At 44.8% G+C, this 23120-nt stretch overlaps 1 protein-coding gene across 1 annotated transcript; it reads right to left on the reverse strand.

The window, feature by feature from the left end:
• Positions 1-9263: 9263 nt before the first annotated feature.
• LOC116375292 (uncharacterized) lies at positions 9264-15103 on the reverse strand. The gene is made up of 19 exons (XM_031832292.1): positions 14968-15103; positions 14824-14879; positions 14621-14710; positions 14260-14387; positions 13912-14055; positions 13755-13823; positions 13481-13657; positions 13154-13250; positions 12729-12952; positions 12398-12551; positions 12099-12310; positions 11357-11474; positions 10983-11188; positions 10773-10890; positions 10498-10667; positions 9947-10044; positions 9717-9832; positions 9431-9634; positions 9264-9356 (listed from the first exon to the last, which is right to left on the reverse strand). Exons 1-18 carry the CDS (start codon positions 14988-14990, stop codon positions 9474-9476), a joined length of 2361 nt encoding a protein of 786 aa, XP_031688152.1. The 5' UTR covers positions 14991-15103; the 3' UTR covers positions 9264-9356; positions 9431-9473.
• Between the last annotated feature and the right edge of the window lie 8017 nt (positions 15104-23120).

The raw sequence follows: 23120 nt of genomic DNA on the forward strand, positions 1-23120 counted from the left end.
CTTTCTTCCTTTGCCTGGGTATCATGGACCAGGGATTTCTGCAGCTCTGGACCATTGTCTGAGAACTCTTCCCCCTTGACTTGTCCTTTGGGAAGTTCTTCTTGCCAAAGAAAGTCTGGACCTGTGAACCAGTTGGAAGCCATGAACTGTTCTGATGTGAGACCTCTGGAAGCATGATCCGCATGATTCTCTTCAGAGGTCACATATCTCCATTGTTCGGGATCTGTGCTTTGCTTAATGCGTTGAATACGGTTAGCTACAAAGACGTGGAATCTTCTGGCTTCATTGTTTATGTAGCCAAGAACTACCTTCGAGTCTGTCCAGAAGTATTCCTGTAGACCTTGTATCTCTAGCTCCCTTTTGAGCATGTCACTTGTTCGAACAGCTACCACCGCTGCTGAAAGTTCCAGTCGTGGTATGGTCGTAACCTTGGAAGGGGCGACTCTCGACTTCCCCATAACTAGGGAGCAATGAACTTCTCCTGCTGTGCTGATTGTTCTGATGGTATGAGCACTCTCCATAACCTGAGGTACTAGCGTCAGAGAAGTGATGGAACTCTGCACCTCCTTGAAACTTGATGGCAAGTAGCCTCGTTGGATCCTTACTTCAGACAAGTTTTGTAGACCTTGGAGCCAGAATTCCCACTGGGAACGTAGGTCATCTGGAAGGGGGTCATCCCGGTCAATCTTGTCACGACACATCTGCTGCAAGATCTGCTTCCCTGCCAGGACAAAGGGTGCCACAAACCCAAGCGGATCATATACAGAGGCTACTGTAGACAACACTCCTCTTCTTGTAAGTGGGCGTTCCTTGACAACTACTCTAAACTGGAACTCGTCTGATGCGACACACCACAGTACACCAAGCGCTCTCCCCATGTGTGGTTCACCCAGAGCCATATCCAGGTCTTGGGCACCCTCACCACGTTCTTCCTTGGGAATTGTGGTTACAGTACTTCCTTGCTGTTAGAAATAAACTTGTGCAACCGAAGTTTGCCGATGCTGCAAAGCTCTCTTGCTTCTTTCACCAGCTGGGCCGCTTCAGCTTCAGACGATACGCTCGTCAGCCCATCATCAACATAAAAGTTTCTTTCTATGAACTGGATAGACTTCTCGCTGAAGCTTCCTCGTCTTTCGGCAGCAAGATGTTTGAGACCATAGTTGGCGTAACCAGGAGATGAAGCTGCGCCGAACAAGTGGACCTTCATACGATACACTAAGGGTTGAGACTCTCGATCTCTGTTCTCCCACCAAAGGAACCGTAGATAATCTTGGTCTTCTGCTTTCACATGAAACTGGTGGAACATGCGCTCTACGTCACACATGATTGCAACTGGACCCTTACGGAAACGACAAAGGACGCCCAGCAATGTGTTTGTCAACTCTGGACCGCTAAGGAGATGGTCATTCAAAGACGTCTCTCGAAACTTAGCTGAGCAGTCAAAGCCGACTCGTATCTCTCCAGGCTTTTGTGGGTGATAAACCCCATGGTGCGGGATGTACCATGCTGGATGCTTGTTAATTTCCTCTTTGGAGACCTTCTCAGCATCTCCACAAGCTATGGTCTCTTCCATGAATGCTGTGTAGTCCTTGTAGTACTGCTTGTTTCTCCTTAGCCTCCTTTCCAGGCACTTGAGACGGTGAACTGCACATGTTTTATTAAACGGCAGCGGCATCTCATAATGTCCATTGTCCTTGCGTCTGATGCCCTCTTTCATTTTTGTCAGGAACCGGATATCCTCTTGGGATATGAGGTCATCTTCTGCAGCGCTCTCGTTGAAGTCAGATTCAAGCGTCTTGATAATGTCCAGTGCTGTGATTACCTCTCTTACGCATGTTCTACAAACATAGTGTACTTGATTTGTGAGGTTGGAAGAAGATTGACTGTCTAACGATAACCCGATGACTCACTCCAATAGCATCGCCATAGTCGATATCAAATCAAATCAAATTTATTTATATAGCCCTTCGTACATCAGCTGATATCTCAAAGTGCTGTACAGAAACCCAGCCTAAAACCCCAAACAGCAAGCAATGCAGGTGTAGAAGCACGGTGGCTAGGAAAAACTCCCTAGAAAGGCCAATACCTAGGAAGAAACCTAGAGAGGAACCAGGCTATGTGGGGTGGCCAGTCCTCTTCTGGCTGTGCCGGGTGGAGATTATAACAGAACATGGTCAAGATGTTCAATGTTCATAAATGACCAGCATGGTCGAATAATAATAAGGCAGAACAGTTGAAACTAGAGCAGCAGCACAGTCAGGTGGAAGTTGAAACTGGAGCAGCAGCATGGCCAGGTAGACTGGATACATGGATTTCCATAGCCGACTATGCTCCAGCCAAGATCTGTTCTCTGAGCAAAAGGCTGATTTCCCTTACCAGACACAATTTCTCTTGGAAGGAGAGCCTGGGAGCAGTTGTAGCCAATTAAGAGACTGACATCACAGCTCTGTTGAGGAGCAATCTCCTCTGCAATGTGTTCAAGATGAGACCATGCTCTTGCAGTCTCTGGAGTAGGAATATGATCTCTGTTTGCATCAATAAACTCTCTCGAGTAGGTCGTTGGCAGAGGGATTTTCTTCTCCAAGTAAAACCCTCAAACCTGCAAACCAGACAGCTTCTGGCAGGGCACAATGGTATTCCTTGAAGCCATTGTAGAGAGTTTCAGTTGGACTGGCTCCTTCCTTGTATTGAGAGCCTTTGTTGTCTCTTCAATGATAAAAGTGGTGTCGCTCTGGGTGTCAAGAAGTGCATACACAAGAACTTCACGATCTTGGTCACTTGTGGTTGACACCCATACTGGAATGATTGTGGAGGTGTGAGTGTTGTTAATGTCCCTTACAACTCTGTTAGATATGGCCTCAATTGACGCTCTTGTCCCCTTATCTTGTGGGGGCTCTGTCTTCCTATCCCTTAACCTTTCTTTAGTACGATCTTCATGCAGGCAGAATGGATGCCTCCTCTGACACGTGTCGCAGGTTTTCCTGTTATCACAATCTTTGGAGCCATGCCCAGGCCTTAAACAGCCAAAGCACAATTTATTCTCTTGAACAAACTTCTGTGTCTCTGCGGTGGGTTTATCCATTAACTTTTGTGGAGACTGTGACCTCAAATCAAATCAAATCAAATCAAATGGATTTATATAGCCCTTCGCACATTAGCTTATATCTCAAAGTGCTGTACAGAAACCCAGCCTAAAACCCCAAACAGCAAGCAATGCAGGTGTAGAAGCACGGTGGCTAGGAAAAACTCCCTAGAAAGGCCAAAACCTAGGAAGAAACCTAGAGAGGAACCAGGCTATGTGGGGTGGCCAGTCCTCTGCTGGCTGTGCCGGGTGGAGATTATAACAGAACATGGCCAAGATGTTCAAATGTTCATAAATGACCTGCATGGTCGAATAATAATAAGGCAGAACAGTTGAAACTGGAGCAGCAGCATGGCCAGGTGGACTGTGGACAGCAAGGAGTCATCATGTCAGGAAGTCCTGGGGCATGGTCCTAGGGCTCAGGTCCTCCGAGAGAGAGAGAAAGAAAGAGAGAAAGAGAGAATTAGAGAGAGCACATGTGGGGTGGTCAGACCTCACTTCTCACAGAAGACACAACTAGTAACAGTAACTTTCTCATCAGAGTTAGTTGCTAATACCCTTGCTCCGGGGCTTTGAATCCTTGGCGTCTTAGGTTTTCAAAGCATGAAGGGATGTCACAGGATTGCAAGCGATCTTTGCTTCTCTCGTGAGAAACTTCACAAACTGACTGAAGCTTGGAAAGATCTGTTTCTTATAAGATGTCTATGACCTTTCTATTCCATCTTGAAGTTAGCCAATCTGGAAGTTTAGCGAGGATCTTTTGGTTTTCATTACAGTCATTATGCACCTCCAGGCCCTGGGAGAAAGCACTTGAGGGCTGATAGTTGAGACTTGACTTATGTGAGAGTTCGGACATGCACAAGGAATTGCTGTCCTTCCAGTGCAGCTCTATCTGGTTACTTTGACCTTCTTCCCTGCCTTTTAAATGACACCTTACAGTCTTGATAATAGACATTGTAACTGCTTCAGAAGTATCAACTCTGCGTCGTATATCGTTGTCGGGAATGTCAATTTGCCGCAAATTTACGTAGACAAGGTTTAGCTCTGTAGAGGCATGGCTAATCTTGTTTAAGAGGTCTTCTAGTAGGTCTTCAGAGAAACAGCCTGTCAGGGACAGTTTTGCTTCCTTTACCAGAGCCTTCCACTTCTCATAGCTGACCCTGAAACGATGTTCGAGCTGTCTCCATCTTTCGTTGCGCAGTTCTCTGCCCTTTTCAGTTAACCTGCGGACCCTCTCACCTTTTCGTGGCTCTTGTTGTGATATCTCATCAGCAGCCTCTGTATCATCATTCGCTGGCAGAAGTGACTCCACACCAGTCTGGGCCTCTTCCTGCTGCTCTGTTTGTTCTGATGAAGGCTTGAAGTTTGCGAGGTGTTGCTGCAGATGCTCAACTTGACCCACCCCATCTCTATCACCTATAGTGAAACTACCTCTTTCTGACATTCTAAATCAAATCAAATCAATTCTAGGTAAGGTTTGGATAAGTGAGTAGGTAATTTATTCTCTAATTCACTGTAATTTAAACCTTAGTACTGTAACGTTGGGATAGTGATGGGTGTGGAGTCAGACGCAGAGAGCAGAAGGTAGACGGGAAAAAACGCTTTAATGTCCTCAAGCACAGTAACAGGGACAAACATGGGTGAAGCCCAAAACACAGGCGCAACAAAACCCAAACGCACTGTTACCAAAATACCGGACAGCGAAAACCCAAAAGAACACAAACACCACTAACGTAGAATAACCACAAGCCCGCACAAACTAACTTAAATAACACCCATCCCAAAACCCCAACAAGGAACAGGTGAAAACAATTAGACAAAAACAAACGAAAAGGATAAAGGGATCGGTGGCAGCTAGTAGACCGGCGACGACGACGTCGACCGCCGAGCGCCACCTGAACAGGAAGGGGAGCCACCTTCGGTGGTATTCGTGACAAGTACGTGGTATAAACATGTATAATGCTTGTGACAAAGGCTTGAACAAACACCTCATTGGCTGCTTATTACAGAAGGGAGGAAATCAAACTTCACACTTATTATTCCTGACATGAATTCACACTGCATCCTTAATTATTTTAACATTACCATCCTAACATACACGCTTCAACCTTAATGAACTACACCCGATGACATGAAAACTTAGCTAACACAGCGCGGGATTGCCTTCCCTCCAAAAGTGTGTTGCTACAATAAGGATCCCCGTTACAACAGTATTAGCTATGTAGTTCCGCTTGTCTTATCGTTTCCCCCACACAGCGGACACGTAAACAATTCAAACAAAAGACAACGACATAGACTTACAGGTTAACTGTCAGTTACAAGTAGTGCACAGCGTTGCACCAGATCTTCAGTTTCTTGACAATTTCTCACATGGAATAGCCTTCATTTCCCAGAACAAGAATAGACATGAGTTTCAGAAGAAAGTTCTTTGTTTCTGGCCATTTTGAGCCTGTAATCGAACCCACAAATGCTGATGCCCCAGATACTCAACGAGTCCAAAGAAGAGCAGTTTCATTGCTTCTTTAATCAGCATTTATTTTAAACAGTTTTCAGCTGTGCTAACATAATTGCAAAAGGGTTTTCAAATGATAAATTAGCCTTTTAAAATGATAAACTTGGATTAGCAAACACAACGTGCCATTGGAACACAGGAGTGATGGTTGCTGATAATGGGCCTCTGTACGCCTATGTACATATTCCTTTAAAAATCAGCCGTTTCCAGACACAGTAGTCATTTACAACGTCTACACTGTATTTCTGATAAATGTTATGTTATTTTAATGGACAAAAAATTTGCCTTTCTTTAAAAAAAAAGGACATTTCTATGTGACCCCAAATCTTTGAACGGTAGTGTATATATTGTGTATAGTCTTTTTGTGGTGTGGTTTTCTATAAGCCCATGGGCTTCCAAACACACCATTAAAATGTTTTATTTTTTTATTTTAAATATATATTTTAATCTTCATTGTTGTTTATTTTCTTTGGTGCAAGTTGCTCAATGCCTTTCTACCCTCTTAGGAGGACACGGTGTTCACCTTTAACTTCAACTTGTTCATGACTAACATCAGTGGAGAAAAGCTACACCATATCTAACACCTGGTCTCCTCTGCCCTAGTCTCCAGAGAAGTTAGCTGTGAGCACATCACAGAGGTACTGATCTATGGTTCTATACTGAACCAAAATATAAACGCAACATGCAACGATTTTGTAAGAATTATAAGAATTTCTAGCTTAAAGTATGCCTAGCAATGTAATAACCTTATTAATATAATGAAGCTGCCATAACACATGTAACTTCTCTACTTTCATAAGAGACTATCCACACGCACATGCAAAGGAACAGAGCTGGCTTACTGCTGAGCGCTGACAACAGTATCTCTGACAACAGTATCTCTGACAACAGTATCTCTGACAACAGTATCTCGTGACAAACACCAGCTGCATGTACACACCCAACCTTGAGAAACAGGAACAGACAAGCACACACACATAATCTTCTTCTTAGCTGAACATTGTGTGACAAAGAAAGGCACGACGAGACTCAGAGGAATGACGGACGGCCCAACAGGACCAATCCGAGAAGACAGCACCCCAACCCGGACCAACCAGAAGACCAGAACTTCTAGACTCAACCTACTTTCTGTACTGTATATAACATACATGCACTCTGTTATCGGGGCTTCTTTCTGGAGGTTCCTTATGAGCTGAATGAACGGGCCCGTATACGCTGTACCAGATATCTTCACTCATAATTAATGAGTCATACAATTGTCATACAATTTACCACCTTGTCTGAATCGATCCTTGACCGGCTCACCCTTCTACATATCCCATTATCAACAATTTCAAAGATTTTACTGAGTTAGTTTTTAAAAAAACATTTAAACACACAACCCACAGTTTCATCAGCTGTCCGGGTAGCTGGTCTCAGATGATCCCGCAGATGAAGAAGCCGGAGGAAACGGGCTGGCGTGGTTACACGTGGTCTGCGGTTGTGAAGCCGGTTGAACAAACTGCCAAATTCTGTAAAACGACGTTGAACGTGGCTTATGGTAGAGAAATGAAAATGTAATTGTCTGGCAACAGCTCTGGTAGACGTTCCTGCAATCATGCAAATTGCACACTCCCTCATAACTTGAGACATCTGTGGCATTGTGTGACAAAACTACACCATTTAGAGTGGCCTTTTATTCCCAGCAGTTTAATCAGCTTCTTGACATGCCACACCTGTCAGGTGGATGGATTATCTCTGCAAAGTTGAAATGCTCACTAACAGGTATGTACATAATTGGTGCACATAACAGGAAATAAGCTTTGTGTGTATGGAAATTCAGGGATCTTTTATTTCAGCTCATGAAACCAACACAATATTTCTGTTCATTTTCAGTCCCTATATCCACAATGTATTTGTCTGAAAAAGTGTGTAAACTGCCTACCCTCTCAGCAGAGGCAATTTTACACAAACACATGCAAAACAGGTAGCCTACATTAAATATACAAGTTCAATCAAAACGACGACACCCTAGCTCATGAGCTGTCCGTAAGTCATGAGTTGAATGCTTGGCGTTTTCACCGATCATGCTACAAAACACCTTTCATTACATTGTTTTGTAATTAAGTATTTGAATTCGAAAATATCTTACGATTACTGGATCTCTGAAAATGTCTACGGTCACATGTCTCACTGTGAGAATAGTTTTGTACACAAATCCAAAAATATAGGCCTATGCATAATCAAATGCTTCCAACGAAACTACAGGCCTACCATTGTTGGATGAGCATTGGTGTCTAGCTGAAGGCTAGTTGTCTGGAGCAATTTGACCAGTCAAATGTGATATTCTGATTATCAAATTGTTAGTGGAATTTTAAATTCCTGTATGTTTTGTAGCCAAAACCAAATTCGCACTCTAATTCATTAATGATTTGTAAGTTCATTAATTATGCATAAAGTAGATCGAGACCAGTCTTAAAAGCCAGGTAGCAGCGTTTAATTCAAGAGTACTGGCCCATACACATTTTTCCACAGGTTATAAACTGAAAATGACGTCAGCGTTTTCTAAACGTTCTATTTCACCAGTAGAGGGGCTCTCTAGCTCTCGAGCCTTCGCGTTATCAGCACGAAGTCAAGGTCAGTCAGTATAAATCAGCATTCTAGACAGTCTGGAGATCGGCCGTTCCTGCCACCTGGAGATTGTACAACTGAATGAACTAAGGAACAGACCTTCATTGTTACTAAACTCCTGACTACATTATATACAATTGGGAATGGGAGCAAGAGAGAAAACTCATGTACAGTACATTATAGCATTTGGACTAGTCAGTTGAATGGAATGTATACATTAGTCATTTCAACCATAATTTCCTCTAACACAAATCAACTACGCCAACACTCAAGTAGCCTGTTAATGACACTTCCAGTAATGAACAAGGTGGACCACCGCCAACTTCAAAGATTTTAATTGGCTGAATCCCTTCTACCAGGATATGACTTGTGCTAAATGTCGTAGTGCAATCTAGACATATGCCACGTTCTGATGGGACCAATTTCAATTTAGCATTTCAGTCACAACTTGACACTGGCTGATGCAGTGTGTTGTGTAAGGCGAGTACTGGGGTACCTGTTAACAGCATCCAGGTAAAATGTGTATAACTCGACAGTGTATGAGCCTTAAATTCTAGGCATAACCAAGTGGTCAGACACTCATTATAACACCCTTTGAATTCAGACATTGAAATAGCATGGTAAATAGAAAGCAGCAATAGCCTTATATTGTTCTGGCTACAGAGGCTTTAAGTTCTAGGATGAGTAGTAGTCAGCTGTAGTTAACCATTGATTTGGACTAATATAGCTTAATGCCACAAGCTTGCTTTACTCCAGTTCTAGTAACACTAGCCTCAACATGGTCACACCTTGCTGCCAAAATGCAGTTTATGGAGCTGTGTGCTTAGATTATTCAGGCCCCATCCTGCAGCAGTTGACCAAAAGTGGCAGGGTGGCCACAGTTAGAATTGCTGATCACCCCTTAAAGGCCAACATGTCGTAAGTGCCTGAGATGAAAGATATTCAAATGCGTCGCACAAAGCATCTACCTAGCCAACTTAGATACCAAATAAAGTCCTCACTTGTGATATAATCCCCAAACTGGATGCAGCCACATCCCATAACAATCAGGACAAGGTACAGATTGTAAGAAAATATTTATTAAGATCCAGACTTAATTATATTCACAAACACCGCAATCACTCCCGATTCAGTCAGTGGTTTCATTTGTTCCTGTGGAGAGAATAAAATTAAGTTAGATCTCATCTAGGAATATGACGTGTAGAACAGATTTCTCCATCTCATACCATTGTATGGAGAGTGACTGGGGTCTGGGCCTAAGTGGTTCCTTTAGGTTGGTTCATTTGCCAGCTGAAGACTGACATATTTAGCCCTAGGGTGGATGCCAGGCATTTGCCTCCCAGGACTAAGGCCTGTGTTGGAAGTAGTTGTGGAGGTCAACGGTCTTCTGGTGGTGGTGAGGGTAGTGGGTGGAAAGGTGGGCTGAAATGCTATGATTGGACAGAGAGTCAGGTGTAAAAAGCTGTAACAGTTTTACCACCCTCTTTAGCTGCACAACTACCGAACACTTACTTTTTACAGGAACTCTAGTCAAGATGGTGCCAACTCCTGGAGAGTCTGCCTCAAACCGCCAATATGCAAACAGCTTGTATAGGTCACTCAGTGGATAGACACACCGAACTGTCACCCTAAAAAGAGAACTGAACATTAAAGCCACAAGTGCCTGTAGTGGGAGTTAATGACTGATGTAAATATTTTTTATTCAACCAATGAGGTAGTAGATTATCAGTGAAGTCACGTACACAGAGGCAGTATCCCTGCTTTTGACTGGTGCGTTCACAGATTGGCTCTTGTGCTCAACGTTGATATCATTTTCGTAGGTAACATGCTGATGGTGAACCTAGATGACAAGAGGACGTCACAAGCCTGAACATGATTCATTGAATATCAAACTGTTGCAAGCCATGTCTAAAAACTAAATGGTTGTTCCCATGTCAGGCCTCATGAGAAATAGACACCTGTCAGTCAAAGCGAATATTTAAATATTCAGCCTGTATGCTGACAGTTTGAGATGGAGGCTTGCTAATCTCGTGGACCGATTCTGCGCCTTAACCAATGACGGGCTGCATTGATAACAGAAGTAGTTCAGGTGTTTATTTTGCAGATTATTTGGACGCATCAGGATTGGGCAATTTCTAAGACATATGTAACCAGAACTAAGTCATGCAGCTGAACAAATTAAGCAAGATGATTTCTGAGTTACCAGATTAGATGCTGACAAACTTATTTGAAGTAGTCACTGGTAGGGCCAGTCACTTGAATGATTCAAATTGTATGGGTTGGACAGTTATACCTGGACCCTGGTACCACAGGTGTGGAGTCCAAAGCTAAAGAGAACCCTGGTGTCATCTGTCTCTTGAGGCCTGCAGGTGGAGTCCAGGAGAAAGGTTCCGTTGGGTTCAGCTCCAGGGATGGCCAGAGTCACATCAGTAACGACTGTCACCACCCCTTCAGTGGAACACACTAGAGAAAGTTGTGTTAGAGCTGGGCTAGAACAAAGTGAATGATCAACACTAAACAGTCAGGCAATAAATTAAGTTGCAGCAAAGATGAGGCACTAGTAGTTACCTATGACCTCAGTAGTATGGAAGAGACACGCTTTGGCCAAGGAACTCTTGACCTCCAAGGTCTTAGGAAGTCGTGAGTGAATTTCAAACGAGCCGTAGAACTGCTTCAAATTGATGTCCTGGGAAAAAAAGAAAAGGTACATTTTAAATAATTATAACTCCTACTTGAACCAACAAGCCAATTTAAGCGCTTGACCAATGAGCATCTCACCTTATAAGTGTAGCCAACAGAGAAGAGGGGCACTTCCAGGTTCAGACTCTTGCTGTCATTCTGCATGATGTAGCCCCGCTTGGCTGCCAGATTTGTGGTCAGAATGTAGGGGCCAACACCCACCTCCCACAGGTAGTCAAATGACTTATGGTCCATCTGGAAACTGATGCTTTTCTCATTGCAGATGCCTTTGAAGACCGGGGGAACTGACGAAGAGAAGATCAACCCAATAGTGCCAAAATGACATCAGGGGTAAACAGTGGTAGATCGCTGGGCTGCGTCCACGTTAGGCAGTGGTCAGAACCAGAAGGCTCAGAAGACTGAGAAATATCACTTCCAGCCCAGGTCTCTTAATAAAGTTCAAGTCAACTTACAGACATCATTGAACTGAGCCACGACTGAGGCCAGGTAGTAGAAGGGCTCCTCTTGAGGCAGGATGACCAACGTGTAGTTGATGTCCAACGAGAACTGAAGAAGCCCCTCTGGAGAGTACTATGGATATGAACTCATTTAGAAACAAAAGCTTACATCCACATATTAGGGGTGAAGCTGAGGTCCCCAAAACCCATTGGAAAATGTTGAGGAACCTTGGATCTCCTCCAATGAGAAGTGTCATGAGAATTTTCTATCCCAGTGATTATAACTACAATCAAGCTTTGACCAATTCCCGAGATTAAGACCCTGGGTTTAATAAATAGGAAAAGACTCAGCTTATGCAAAAGGTAGTTCTTTATTCACGAGAAGGTGCTAAGAAACCTATAATGCGCACAGCCTTCTATATAACTCCTACAAGTGCATCTGTTCCTCCCTGGGGGGGGGGGGGGGGGGGGGGGCTTTCTCCTGTCCTTGGTCTCACAGTACTAACACATGTGTTGTCAGTTCCTCTTTATCACAAACACAATGTTCCCACTGTCTCACAATATTCTAGTATTGTGTCTAAACACATCGTCTAAGCTTCTGTAACTATTAGGGTGAAATACTTCAGTCATAACTCTCAATGTCATTCAGATTCTCTTATTACTTTAAACATAAATTCCCTTATCAAGAAGCCGTGAGGAAATACTGAGAAAAACCACAGTAGTTCATTAGAGTGTAAAAATAAATATTTCTCTTTACCAGCTTGTGAACAACGGCATCCTCAAATGGCACCCTGAGAATGTAGGCATGTAGGGTACTATTGGGCTGGGGGACCATGGTTATGACGAGACCACTTTTATTCGCCTCTAGTATGGTGAAGTCGTGACCATTGAGCTTCACAACCACCAGGTCAACATCGTAGGAGAGGTTCCCCAGGTAAACAGTAAACACACGATCCTCAAGGACTGTTTCTGTGGTTGGGGGGGGGGTGACAAGTGTCGTTAGCAATTATGACCATGGAGCTGAAGAGCCACTTCGGATAGGCTAGTAGAACTTACGGTTAATGATGGAGAGGTGCTGGATCAGAAGGGGTGTGTTCATGGGCCTGTGGAGGCGGAGTCTGGTCTCCACACCACAGTCATCAAGAAAGATTTGTTCATAGTAGAGATGGACCACATAGAACTCACGGTACATGTTGTCCATCACAAAGCTCTGGAAGAGTTGAAACCGTTATGAAGAATCTGCCATTAGGTTATATGGTACAAAGTAGAATATTCAAGGTGTACAGAGGACATGAGTGACTGAAGCCATTTGCAGCTTCTCTGCATCAGAATACAAGTTAAGCGTCTCCATGTGACTGGTCAGATGCCGGCCTAGTACGCTACTGACTTTTCTGTATCCTCCGGCAGCGTTGAAAGGGATGCTGATCTGGACAGTGGTGTCACTGATGTCCAGGCTGTAGCCTCGCTCTGCTGTGATGGGCTCATCCAGGAGCTGCCCATCCACCCCCATTGAGATCTTGCTGCTCTCCAACCCAGAGAGGCCAGAGACCAGCGGGGACAGCAGAGTGGGGGTCTGCCAGACCAGCCCCGCCCCATCATACATCCCTTCATCTGGAAAGAGATTACAAGTGTTAAGACCCTGTGAACAATTCTTCCTCTGGAACTGAGTGATCGAAACATCACAGATCTGAAATAACTTCATAGGTGAAAGTATTATTTGCTTAACTGAGCCATCACTATTGCTTAAGACAATCCAGTCCCTTCAGGTCTGATCCTTGATTATGTGGAACCTGATATTGCACTGGAACTTACTAGTGCTGCACGCAACAATCCAGTCCACCATCATAACCACCCATCTCTGCCTGGAGAACAGTATGGGATGGACCACCTCCACCACTGAACCATTGATCTGGAATTGAAGAATGGATGAAGTGTACTTGCCAACAGTACAAAAGGGGCATTTCAGTAGTCTAAATAAGTGGCTTCCTTCCCATCCTGCATAACCCTGGTTTTAAACATTACGCAATGAAAGACCCTCTCGGAATACAGCCACCAGTCTAGGTCATTAATGTCAAATTAATCAAGCCTGAAGACAACCAAGATAAAGGAAGCCATTTAACAGGACATTTAAATACTCACCATGGAGACAGACCCCATGACAGACCGTGGTGTGTAGGGTGAGCGGAACACCAGTCTCCCCCGGGTGAGGTGGAACACGTAGCCCAGCTCCCGAGCCTCTGAGAATGACATGGGAATCAGCTGCTGCCCCTCCTGCTGGAACATCACCTGCCAGGTAGACGTGGCAGAGCTGTGGGCCTGATGGGGAACAAGAGACAAGGCATGCATGGTGGTATTGGGGACAAACTGGTGGAGCTCATCTAATTGAGAATTTGCCTAATAGCCTTTAGCTTACTTTAGCAAGGGCAGCAGTCCAGGCATCCGTTGTACCAGACAGACAAGAAACGTCACTCCTCATTGACACCTACAGGGTAACATAATACTCTCCTATAAAAATACACAAGCCCACCTCCACGAGCCCTGATACGCAGTCTAGATCCATGCATCAGTACCTCCATATAGTTCTCCTCGCAGCTGACTTCTCTGGGGGACCAGGGTAGAGGGAGGGAGCAGGTTGCAGTCACAGAGTAGGTGGCTTCCACTCCATTCGCATCAATTGTGATCAAGTTAAAGCTAAAAGTGAACACCTCATCGTCCTAAGACACAAAAACAAGACCTTCAACTGAGATACCTGGTAGTAATTTAACTAGAAAATATAGTTTAAAAGCCCTTCCCATTGGTACAGATATCAACTCAATGGCTACTCCACATTGGTTCAATGTAATTGAAATGTTGATTTAACCAGTTTGCCCATGGGTTGTGGCTTTGAAAAGACCACAATGCACAGCAAATATATGAACCTGGTTGTCAGTGTGGCAGGAGAAATAGGAGGCTCGGAGTTCAGCATGGCCACGCAGAGGGAGGATACTGAACATGTAGCCACACTCTGACCCATACTGCTTAGTGATGGGGTGAACGCCATCAGCATCTAGATAGGGGTAAAGAACTGGGTCATATCAAATGATTTGAATATGCTAAAGTCCAATACTAAATAAAAATCAGTTTATTCTTAAGTGGTCCAACAGGCACAGTGAGACAAATATACTGCAGCACCAGCTACCAAACCCTGGCCAAGACATGTTAAGATGCCATGTTCATGAGCTGACCAAACCTGGTTTCAGGCCCATTTTGCATCAGAATTCAAGTTAAAAGCCTACTTACCAACCGCTTCAAAGCGAGGTTTGTTCCCAGCAAATGAGAGTTGGGTTGTTACCAACAGGTATCGATCCCGGCATGCAGTCTCAATGGCCCCTATAAAAAGACACAAGGTGAGAATCTGAAGGGTGGAAGCTAAATGATTCTCAACAATGCCGTGTTCTATAGCTTGTATAAAAGGCTCATCTGACCCAATTTAAGTTTCTTACCTCTTGGAAGGTCAGAACATCTTACACTAGGCCATACAGACAGGAGTACAACTACTCTGCAAGAAAAACAATAGCACAGGTCAATAAAAGGTTGCCAGCATCAAAACACTTATTCAAAACATTTATGCCCACCACCAAACTTACCCCACCCAACACCCAAAAGCCATTTCTCGGTAGAAGTGTCTAACCCTAGCCAGGAACAGCTCGTAAACTACACCTGCTAGTTAACACACCATCAACTATCACGTACTGACAGTATCCTAGCCAAAACAACAGTTGATAAGTAGCATGTTCTCTGGCACTTTTATATGGGGGTGGTGCTGTGATTGAGGTAATTAATTAGCTAATTGGGTCACATAGTTGGTCATCTTGCCAGAGCCTAGGGGCCCAGCTAAATAGTCTGAAGTGGATTCGTCTCCTCATCTCTTCTCCTTCCCCCTTTCTTAGGATGTGTTTTCCATCTCCACTGAATAACAATATTAACGGATCATGTAAAGTGTTGGTTTCATGAGCAGAAATAAAAGATCCCAGACATTTTCCATATGAACGAAAAGCTTATTTCTATCAAACTTTGTGCACAAATTTGTTTACATCCCTGTTAGTGAGCATTTCTCCTTTGCCAAGATAATCCATCCACTTGACAGCTGTGGTATATCACAAAGCTGATTAAACAGCATGATAATTACACAGGTACACCTTGTGCTGGGGACAATAAAAGGCCACTCTAAAATTTGTCACACAACACAATGCCACAGATATCTCAAGTTTTGAAGGTGAGTGCAATTGGCATGCTGACTGCAAGAATGTCCACCAGAGCTGTTGCCAGAGAATTGAATGTTCCTTTCTCTACCATAAGCCGCATCCATCCGGCCTCACAACCACAGACCATGAGTAAGGCGTTGTGTGGGCGAGTGGTTTGCTGATGTTAACGTTGTGAACCGAGTGCCCATGGTTATGGGGTTATGGTATGGGCGACATAAGCTACGGACAACGAACACAATTGCATTTTAACTATGGCAATTTGACCCCACTCCGGGATGCTGTCCTTCTAGGCAGAGTTTCAAAGGAAAAGCCATATCTCAGACTGGCCAATAAAAAGAAAAGATTAAGATGGGCAAAAGAACACAGACACTGGACAGAAGAACTCTGCCTAGAAGGCCAGCATCCCGGAGTCGCCTCTTCACTGTTGAGACTGCCAGTTGAGGACTTGTGAGGTGTCTGTTTCTCAAACTATACACTCTAATGTACTGTACTTGTCCTCTTGCTCAGTTGTACACCGGGGCCTCCCACTCCTGTTTCTATTCTGGTTAGAGCCAGTTTGCGCTGTAGTAGTGGAGTAGTGTAGCTCCCTGCAGTAACTCCAGTCCCTCCAGTAACCACGAACACAACCGCTCCTTGATTTTAACTGGCGGCTTTATCCTGTAGATTTAGTCAGAATTATCACCTTCCGTGAGAACTATAAAGTCAAGGAAAAATACAGTTAAGCACACTCTTACATCCTCCTTATCTTACGAGTGACATATTAGCTTGGTATAACTCTGAAGTGCTTACATACATAAATAGTTTAGCCGGTGCTATAACAGTATCAGATTAAACACATGAATAATGGTAAAATACCTCATTGGCTGCTTATTACAGAAGGGAGGAATCAAACTTCACATTTATTATTCCTGGCATTAATTCACACTTCATCCTTAATTATTATAACGTTACCATCCTAACATACACGCTTCCACCTTTATGAACTACACCCAATGACATGAAAACTTAGCTAACACAGTGCGGGATTGACTTCGCTCCAAAAGTGTGTTGCTACAATAAGGATCCCCGTTACAACAGTATTAGCTATGTAGTTCCGCTTGTCTTATCATTTTCCCCACACAGCGGACACGTAAACAATTCAAACAAAGGACAACGACATAGACTTACAGGTTAACTGTCAGTTACACTCCCACCAATCACCGGTGATTTCTGTGAAAGGGGTCTGCATGTTTCTTGATCGGCTTCCAGGAGGGTGACTGTCTTATGGACGGGCCTCTCCAGATAGGTGGGTTTGGTGATGCGTTTACCTCTCTCATCCAGGGTTGAGTCGCTGATCAGTAACTTGAATCTTCTCACCCGGCCATCCTGTCCCGGGTACACTTCTGTAACGTTTGCCAATTTCCACTGGTTGCGTGGTACAGTATCATCTTGCAAGATGACAATGTCATTAATCCTTGCGTTTCTTCTGTCTTTATTCCATTTATGTCTGTGTTGGAGGTTTAGGAGGTACTCTTTCTTCCACCTTGTCCAGAATTCATTGGCTAAGAATTGTACTCTGCGCCATCTCTTGCGGAGATAAAGATCTTCCTTGATGAACTGTCCAGGTGGCGGTAAGATAACTGTGGACTTTATTGTCAAGATGTGATTTGGCGTGAGAGGTTCTGGACCTAATGGATCATTCAGATATTCCGTAGTTAGGAGTCTACTATTTAAAATCGCCATGACTTCATAGAGAAAGGTACGCAGAGAAGCGCTGTCAAGTCTTCCGTCTGACTGATCAAGAATGGATGTTAAGACACTTCGTATCGTGCGGATTTGCCTTTCCCGAACACCACCCATGTGACTTAAAGTTCATGATAAACTCGCATCCAAGTTCCTTCAGTCCTGTTTGATCCATTTCTTTCAGGGCGTCCACAAACTTGCGTCTTGCACCAATGAAGTTGCTGCCTTGATCACGTCTGATTTGACGAACATTACCACGTATGAATGAACGCAGGGAATTGATAAAAGTGTCGGTGGTTAAGTCATCAAGCATTTCAATGTGAACTGCTCGAGAGCCCATGCCAGTGTCCTTGGCGTAGAAAGGTCCAAAGCAGTCCATCCCGCAGTATGTGAAGGGAGGCGCAGTCTCCATGTGTTCCTTCGGAAGATCTGCCATCCTTTGCCCTTCTGTACATCTTCTGAATTTCCTGCATTTCACACATTTGTAGATGTGAGAGGAAACTGCATTGCTGCATCCTTGGATCCATATACTGTTGGATCGCAGCTCATTGATTGTCATTCCACGTCCTTGGTGTCGTACTCTTTCATGATAGCCACTTGTCAGTGCTGCTTGTCAAGCACTATCTCTTGGCAGGATTGCAAGATGCTTCACATGGGAATGAAGAGTTGCATGAGCCAAGCGACCTCCCACCCTGAGGATACCTTGATCATCCAGAAATGCAACTTGCTTGCTTTATCTTTGGTCTTGATGTCTTTCTGGTGCCTAAGGTTGTGTATCTCATGGGAGAAGGCTGCTTCTTGAACCATCTTTATAATGGTGAGCTCTGCCTCTCTCCTTTCTTCTATGTTTGTAGCTTCACTGGACCTCAATTTTAAGCCTATGGCTTCCTTGACACGTCGTTTGAGCCTGGCAATAGCTTTTACCACTCTTGCCCAGTCTGAGAACATGTGAAGGTGATCTAGTAAGGATCTTTCTTCCTTTGCCTGGGTATCATGGACCAGGGATTTCTGCAGCTCTGGACCATTGTCTGAGAACTCTTCCCCCTTGACTTGTCCTTTGGGAAGTTCTTCTTGCCAAAGAAAGTCTGGACCTGTGAACCAGTTGGAAGCCATGAACTGTTCTGATGTGAGACCTCTGGAAGCATGATCCGCAGGATTCTCTTCAGAGGTCACATATCTCCATTGTTCGGGATCTGTGCTTTGCTTAATGCGTTGAATACGGTTAGCTACAAAGACGTGGAATCTTCTGGCTTCATTGTTTATGTAGCCAAGAACTACCTTCGAGTCTGTCCAGAAGTATTCCTGTAGACCTTGTATCTCTAGCTCCGTTTTGAGCATGTCACTTGTTCGAACATCTACCACCGCTGCTGAAAGTTCCAGTCGTGGTATGGTCGTAACCTTGGAAGGGGCGACTCTCGACTTCCCCATAACTAGGGAGCAATGAACTTCTCCTGCTGTGCTGATTGTTCTGAGGTATGAGCACTCTCCATAACCTGAGGTACTAGCGTCAGAGAAGTGATGGTGCTCATAACTCTGCACCTCCTTGAAACTTGATGGCAAGTAGCATCGTTGTATCCTTACTTCAGACAAGTTTTGTAGACCTTGGAGCCAGAATTCCCACTGGGAACGTAGGTCATCTGGAAGGGGGTCATCCCGGTCAATCTTGTCACGACACATCTGCTGCAAGATCTGCTTCCCTGCCAGGACATAGGGTGCCACAAACCCAAGTGGATCATATACAGAGGCTACTGTAGACAACACTCCTCTTCTTGTAAGTGGGCGTTCCTTGACAACTACTCTAAACTGGAACTCGTCTGATGCGACACACCACAGTACACCAAGCGCTCTCTCCATGTGTGGTTCACCCAGAGACATATCCAGGTCTTTGGCATCCTCGGCACGTTCTTCTTTGGGAATTATGGCTATAACTTCCTTGCTGTTAGAGATAAACTTGTGCAACCGAAGTTTGCCGATGCTGCAAAGCTTTCTTGCTTCTTTCACCAGCTGGGCCGCTTCAGCTTCAGACGATATGCTTGTCAACCCATCATCAACATAAAAAAGTTTCTTTCTATGAACTGGATAGACTTCTCGCTGAAGCTTCCTCGTCTTTCGGCAGCAAGATTTTTGAGACCATAGTTGGCGCAACCAGGAGATGAAGCTGCGCCGAACAAGTGGACCTTCATACGATACACTGAGGGTTGAGACTCTCGATCTCTGTTCTCCCACCAAAGGAACCGTAGATAATCTTGGTCTTCACATGAAACTGGTGGAAAATGCACTCTACGTCACACATAATTGCAACTGGACCCTTACGAAAACGACAAAGGAAGCCCAGCAATGTGTTTGTCAACTCTGGACCGCTAAGGAGATGGTCATTCAAGGACGTCTCTCGAAACTTAGCTGAGCAGTCAAAGACGACTCGTATCTTCCCAGGCTTTTGTGGGTGATAAACCCCATGGTGCGGGATGTACCATGCTGGATGCTTGTTAATTTCCTCTTTGGAGACCTTCTCAGCATCTCCACAAGCTATGATCTCTTCCATGAATGCTGTGTAGTCCTTGTAGTACTGCTTGTTTCTCCTTAGCCTCCTTTCCAGGAACTTGAGACGGTGAACTGCACATGTTTTATTGTTCGGCAGGTTGGGTCTTTCTTCCTTAAACGGCAGCGGCATCTCATAATGTCCATTGTCCTTGCGTCAGATTCAAGCGTCTTGATAATGTCCAGTGCTGTGATTACCTCTCTTACACGTGTTCTACAAACATAGTGTACTTGATTTGTGAGGTTGGAAGAAGATTGAAAGCTTGGCATCACCTGTCTAACGATAACCCGATGACTCACTCCAATAGCGTCGCCATAGTCGATACATGGATTTCCATAGCCGACTATGCTGCAGCCAAGATCTGTTCTCTGAGCGAAAGGCTGATTTCCCTTACCAGACACAATTTCTCTTGGAAGGAGAGCCTGGGAGCAGTTGTAGCCAATTAAGAGACCGACATCACAGCTTTGTTGAGGAGCAATCTCCTCTGCAATGTGTTCAAGATGAGACCATGCTCTTGCAGTCTCTGGAGTAGGAATATGATCTCTGTTTGCAGGAATAAACTCTCTCGAGTAGGTTGTTGGTAGAGGGATTTTCTTCTCCAAGTAGAACCCTCTAACCTGCAAACCAGACAGCTTCTGGCATGGCACAATGGTATTCCTTGAAGCCATTGTAGAGAGTTTCAGTTGGACTGGGTCCTTCCTTGTATTGAGAGCCTTTGTTGTCTCTTCAAGGATAAAAGTGGGCCTCCCGGGTGGCGCAGTGGTTAAGGGTGCTGTACTGCAGCGCCAGCTGTGCCATCAGAGTCCCTGGGTTCACGCCCAGGCTCTGTCGTAACCGGCCGCGACCGGGAGGTCCGTGGGGCGACGCACAATTGGCCTAGCATCGTCCGGGTTAGGGAGGGCTTGGTCGGTAGGGATGTCCTTGTCTCATCGCGCACCACCGACTCCTGTGGCGGGCCGGGTGCAGTGCGCGCTAACCAAGGTTGCCAGGTGCACGGTGTACCCTCCGACACATTGGTGCGGCTGGCTTCCGAGTTGGATGCGCGGTGTTAAGAAGCAGTACGGCTGGTTGGGTTGTGTATCGGAGGACGCATGACTTTCAACCTTCGACTCTCCTGAGCCCGTATGGGAGTTGTAGCGATGAGACAAGATAGTAGCTACTACAACAATTGGATACCACGAAATTGGGGAGAAAAAGGGCTAAAATATGTCTCTGGGTGTCAAGAAGTGCATACACAAGAACTTCACGATCTTGCTCACTTGTGGTTGACACCCATACTGGAATGATTGTGGAGGTGTGAGTGTTGTTAATGTCCCTTACAACTCTGTTAGATATGGCCTCAATTGACGCTCTTGTCCCCTTATCTTGTGGGGACTCTGTCTTCCTATCCCTTAACCTTTCTTTAGTACAATCTTCATGCAGGCAGAATGGATGCCTCTGACACGTGTCGCAGGTTTTCCTGTTTTCACAATCTTTCGAGCGATGCCCAGGCCTTAAATTTATTCTCTTGAACAAACTTCTGTCGCTCTGCGGTGGGCTTGTCCATGATCTTTTGTGGAGACTGTGACCTCACTTCTCACAGAAGACAGAACTAGTAACAGTAGTTAGTTGCTAATACCCTTGCTCCGGGGCTTTGAATCCTTGGCGTCTTAGGTTTTCCATCTTCGCTTGGTTTCAAAGCATGAAGGGATGTCACAGGATTGCAAGCGATCTTTGCTTCTCTCGTGAGAAACTTCACAAACTGACTGAAGCTTGGAAAGGTCTCAGTGTCTAATAAGATGTCTATGACCTTTCTATTCCATCTTGAAGTTAGCCAATCTGGAAGTTTAGCGAGGATGTTTTGGTTTTCATTACAGTCATTAAGCATCTCCAGGCCCTGGGGGAAGCACTTGAGGGCTGATAGTTGAGACTTGACTTATGTGAGAGTTCGGACATGCACAAGGAATTGCTGTCCTTCCAGTGCGGCCCTATCTATCATTACAGTCATTAAGCACCTCCAGGCCCTTATTCTGAGACATAGCAGCTGCGAAGAAAGTCTACAAGGTCTCTAAGTTCAAAACTGTCCTTGGATCCTATCTTAGGCCATGCATTGAGCTTATCTCTGAAGGACTTGGCGATGAGGAATTTGTTTCCGTACCTTTCTTCAAGAATGGTTCACGCAGCATGGTAGGCTTTCTTGGCAGGCCCACCGATATATTTTCTTAAGTAATATATCTTCTCATTTGCTGGTATGTTCTTCCTGTCTATCAGAGTCTGAAAAGAGACCTTCCAGTCAGTGAACGAGAGTGGTTCTCCATTGAATGTTACTGGTTCTGGTATGGGGAGGCGGCTTTCCCTAATTGATTCCGCTAGCAACCTGAACATGGTCTTGGTGCCATCTTCTTGTTGTATGCTTGTCACATGTTGTGGTGAAAGACTGTGAAATGAGCCACCTCTGTGCATGACTTCTTTCACAGATTTGCAGTTAGAGAGTAGTTCTCTCTTCTCGTCCTCTGAGTTTTCATCTTGCTCATACACTTGCATCGGCGCCTTGGCAGCATTTAGTTTCTTGAGCACTTCTAGGCGCTCTAACTCTCTACGCTTGTCTTCTAGCGTCCTTCGTCTGGCAGCATTTCTACCTGTAACTTGACTCGCAGCCTAGCTTCTTCTAAGCTGCGTTTCACAGCCTCAGGTTCTTGCTCCGCTGTCCTCTTCTTATCTTCATCTTCGAGTCTCTGAAGCTCTTCTAGTTGGCGTTGTTGCTTAACCATTACTTCTAAAGCTGCTTGGTTAGTAGCCGCCGCAGCCTCTTGTCTCTTGACAGATGACATGCTTGAAAGTCTGGAGTTGCTTAGAGACTGGGAGAAAGCACTTGAGGGCTGATAGTTGAGACTTGACTTATGTGAGAGTTCAGACATGCACAAGGAATTGCTTTCCTTCCAGTGCAGCTCTATCTGGTTACTTTGACCTTCGTCCCTGCCTTTTAAATGACACCTTACAGTCTTGATAATAGACATTGTAACTGCTTCACAAGTATCAACTCTGCGTCGTATATCGTATGTCAATTTGACCAAATTTACGTAGACAAGGTTTAGCTCTGTAGAGGTATGGCTAATCTTGTTTAAGAGGTCTTCTAGTAGGTCTTCAGAGCAACAGCCTGTCAGTGACAGTTTTGCTTCCTTTACCAGAGCCTTCCACTTCTCATAGCTGACCCTGAAACGATGTTCGAGCTGTCTCCATCTTTCGTCGCGCAGTTCTCTGCCCTTTTCAGTTAACCTGCGGACCCTCTCACCTT

This window comes from Oncorhynchus kisutch, linkage group LG9 (genome assembly GCF_002021735.2).
Source record: "Oncorhynchus kisutch isolate 150728-3 linkage group LG9, Okis_V2, whole genome shotgun sequence".
NCBI classification, from domain to species: Eukaryota; Metazoa; Chordata; class Actinopteri; order Salmoniformes; family Salmonidae; genus Oncorhynchus; species Oncorhynchus kisutch.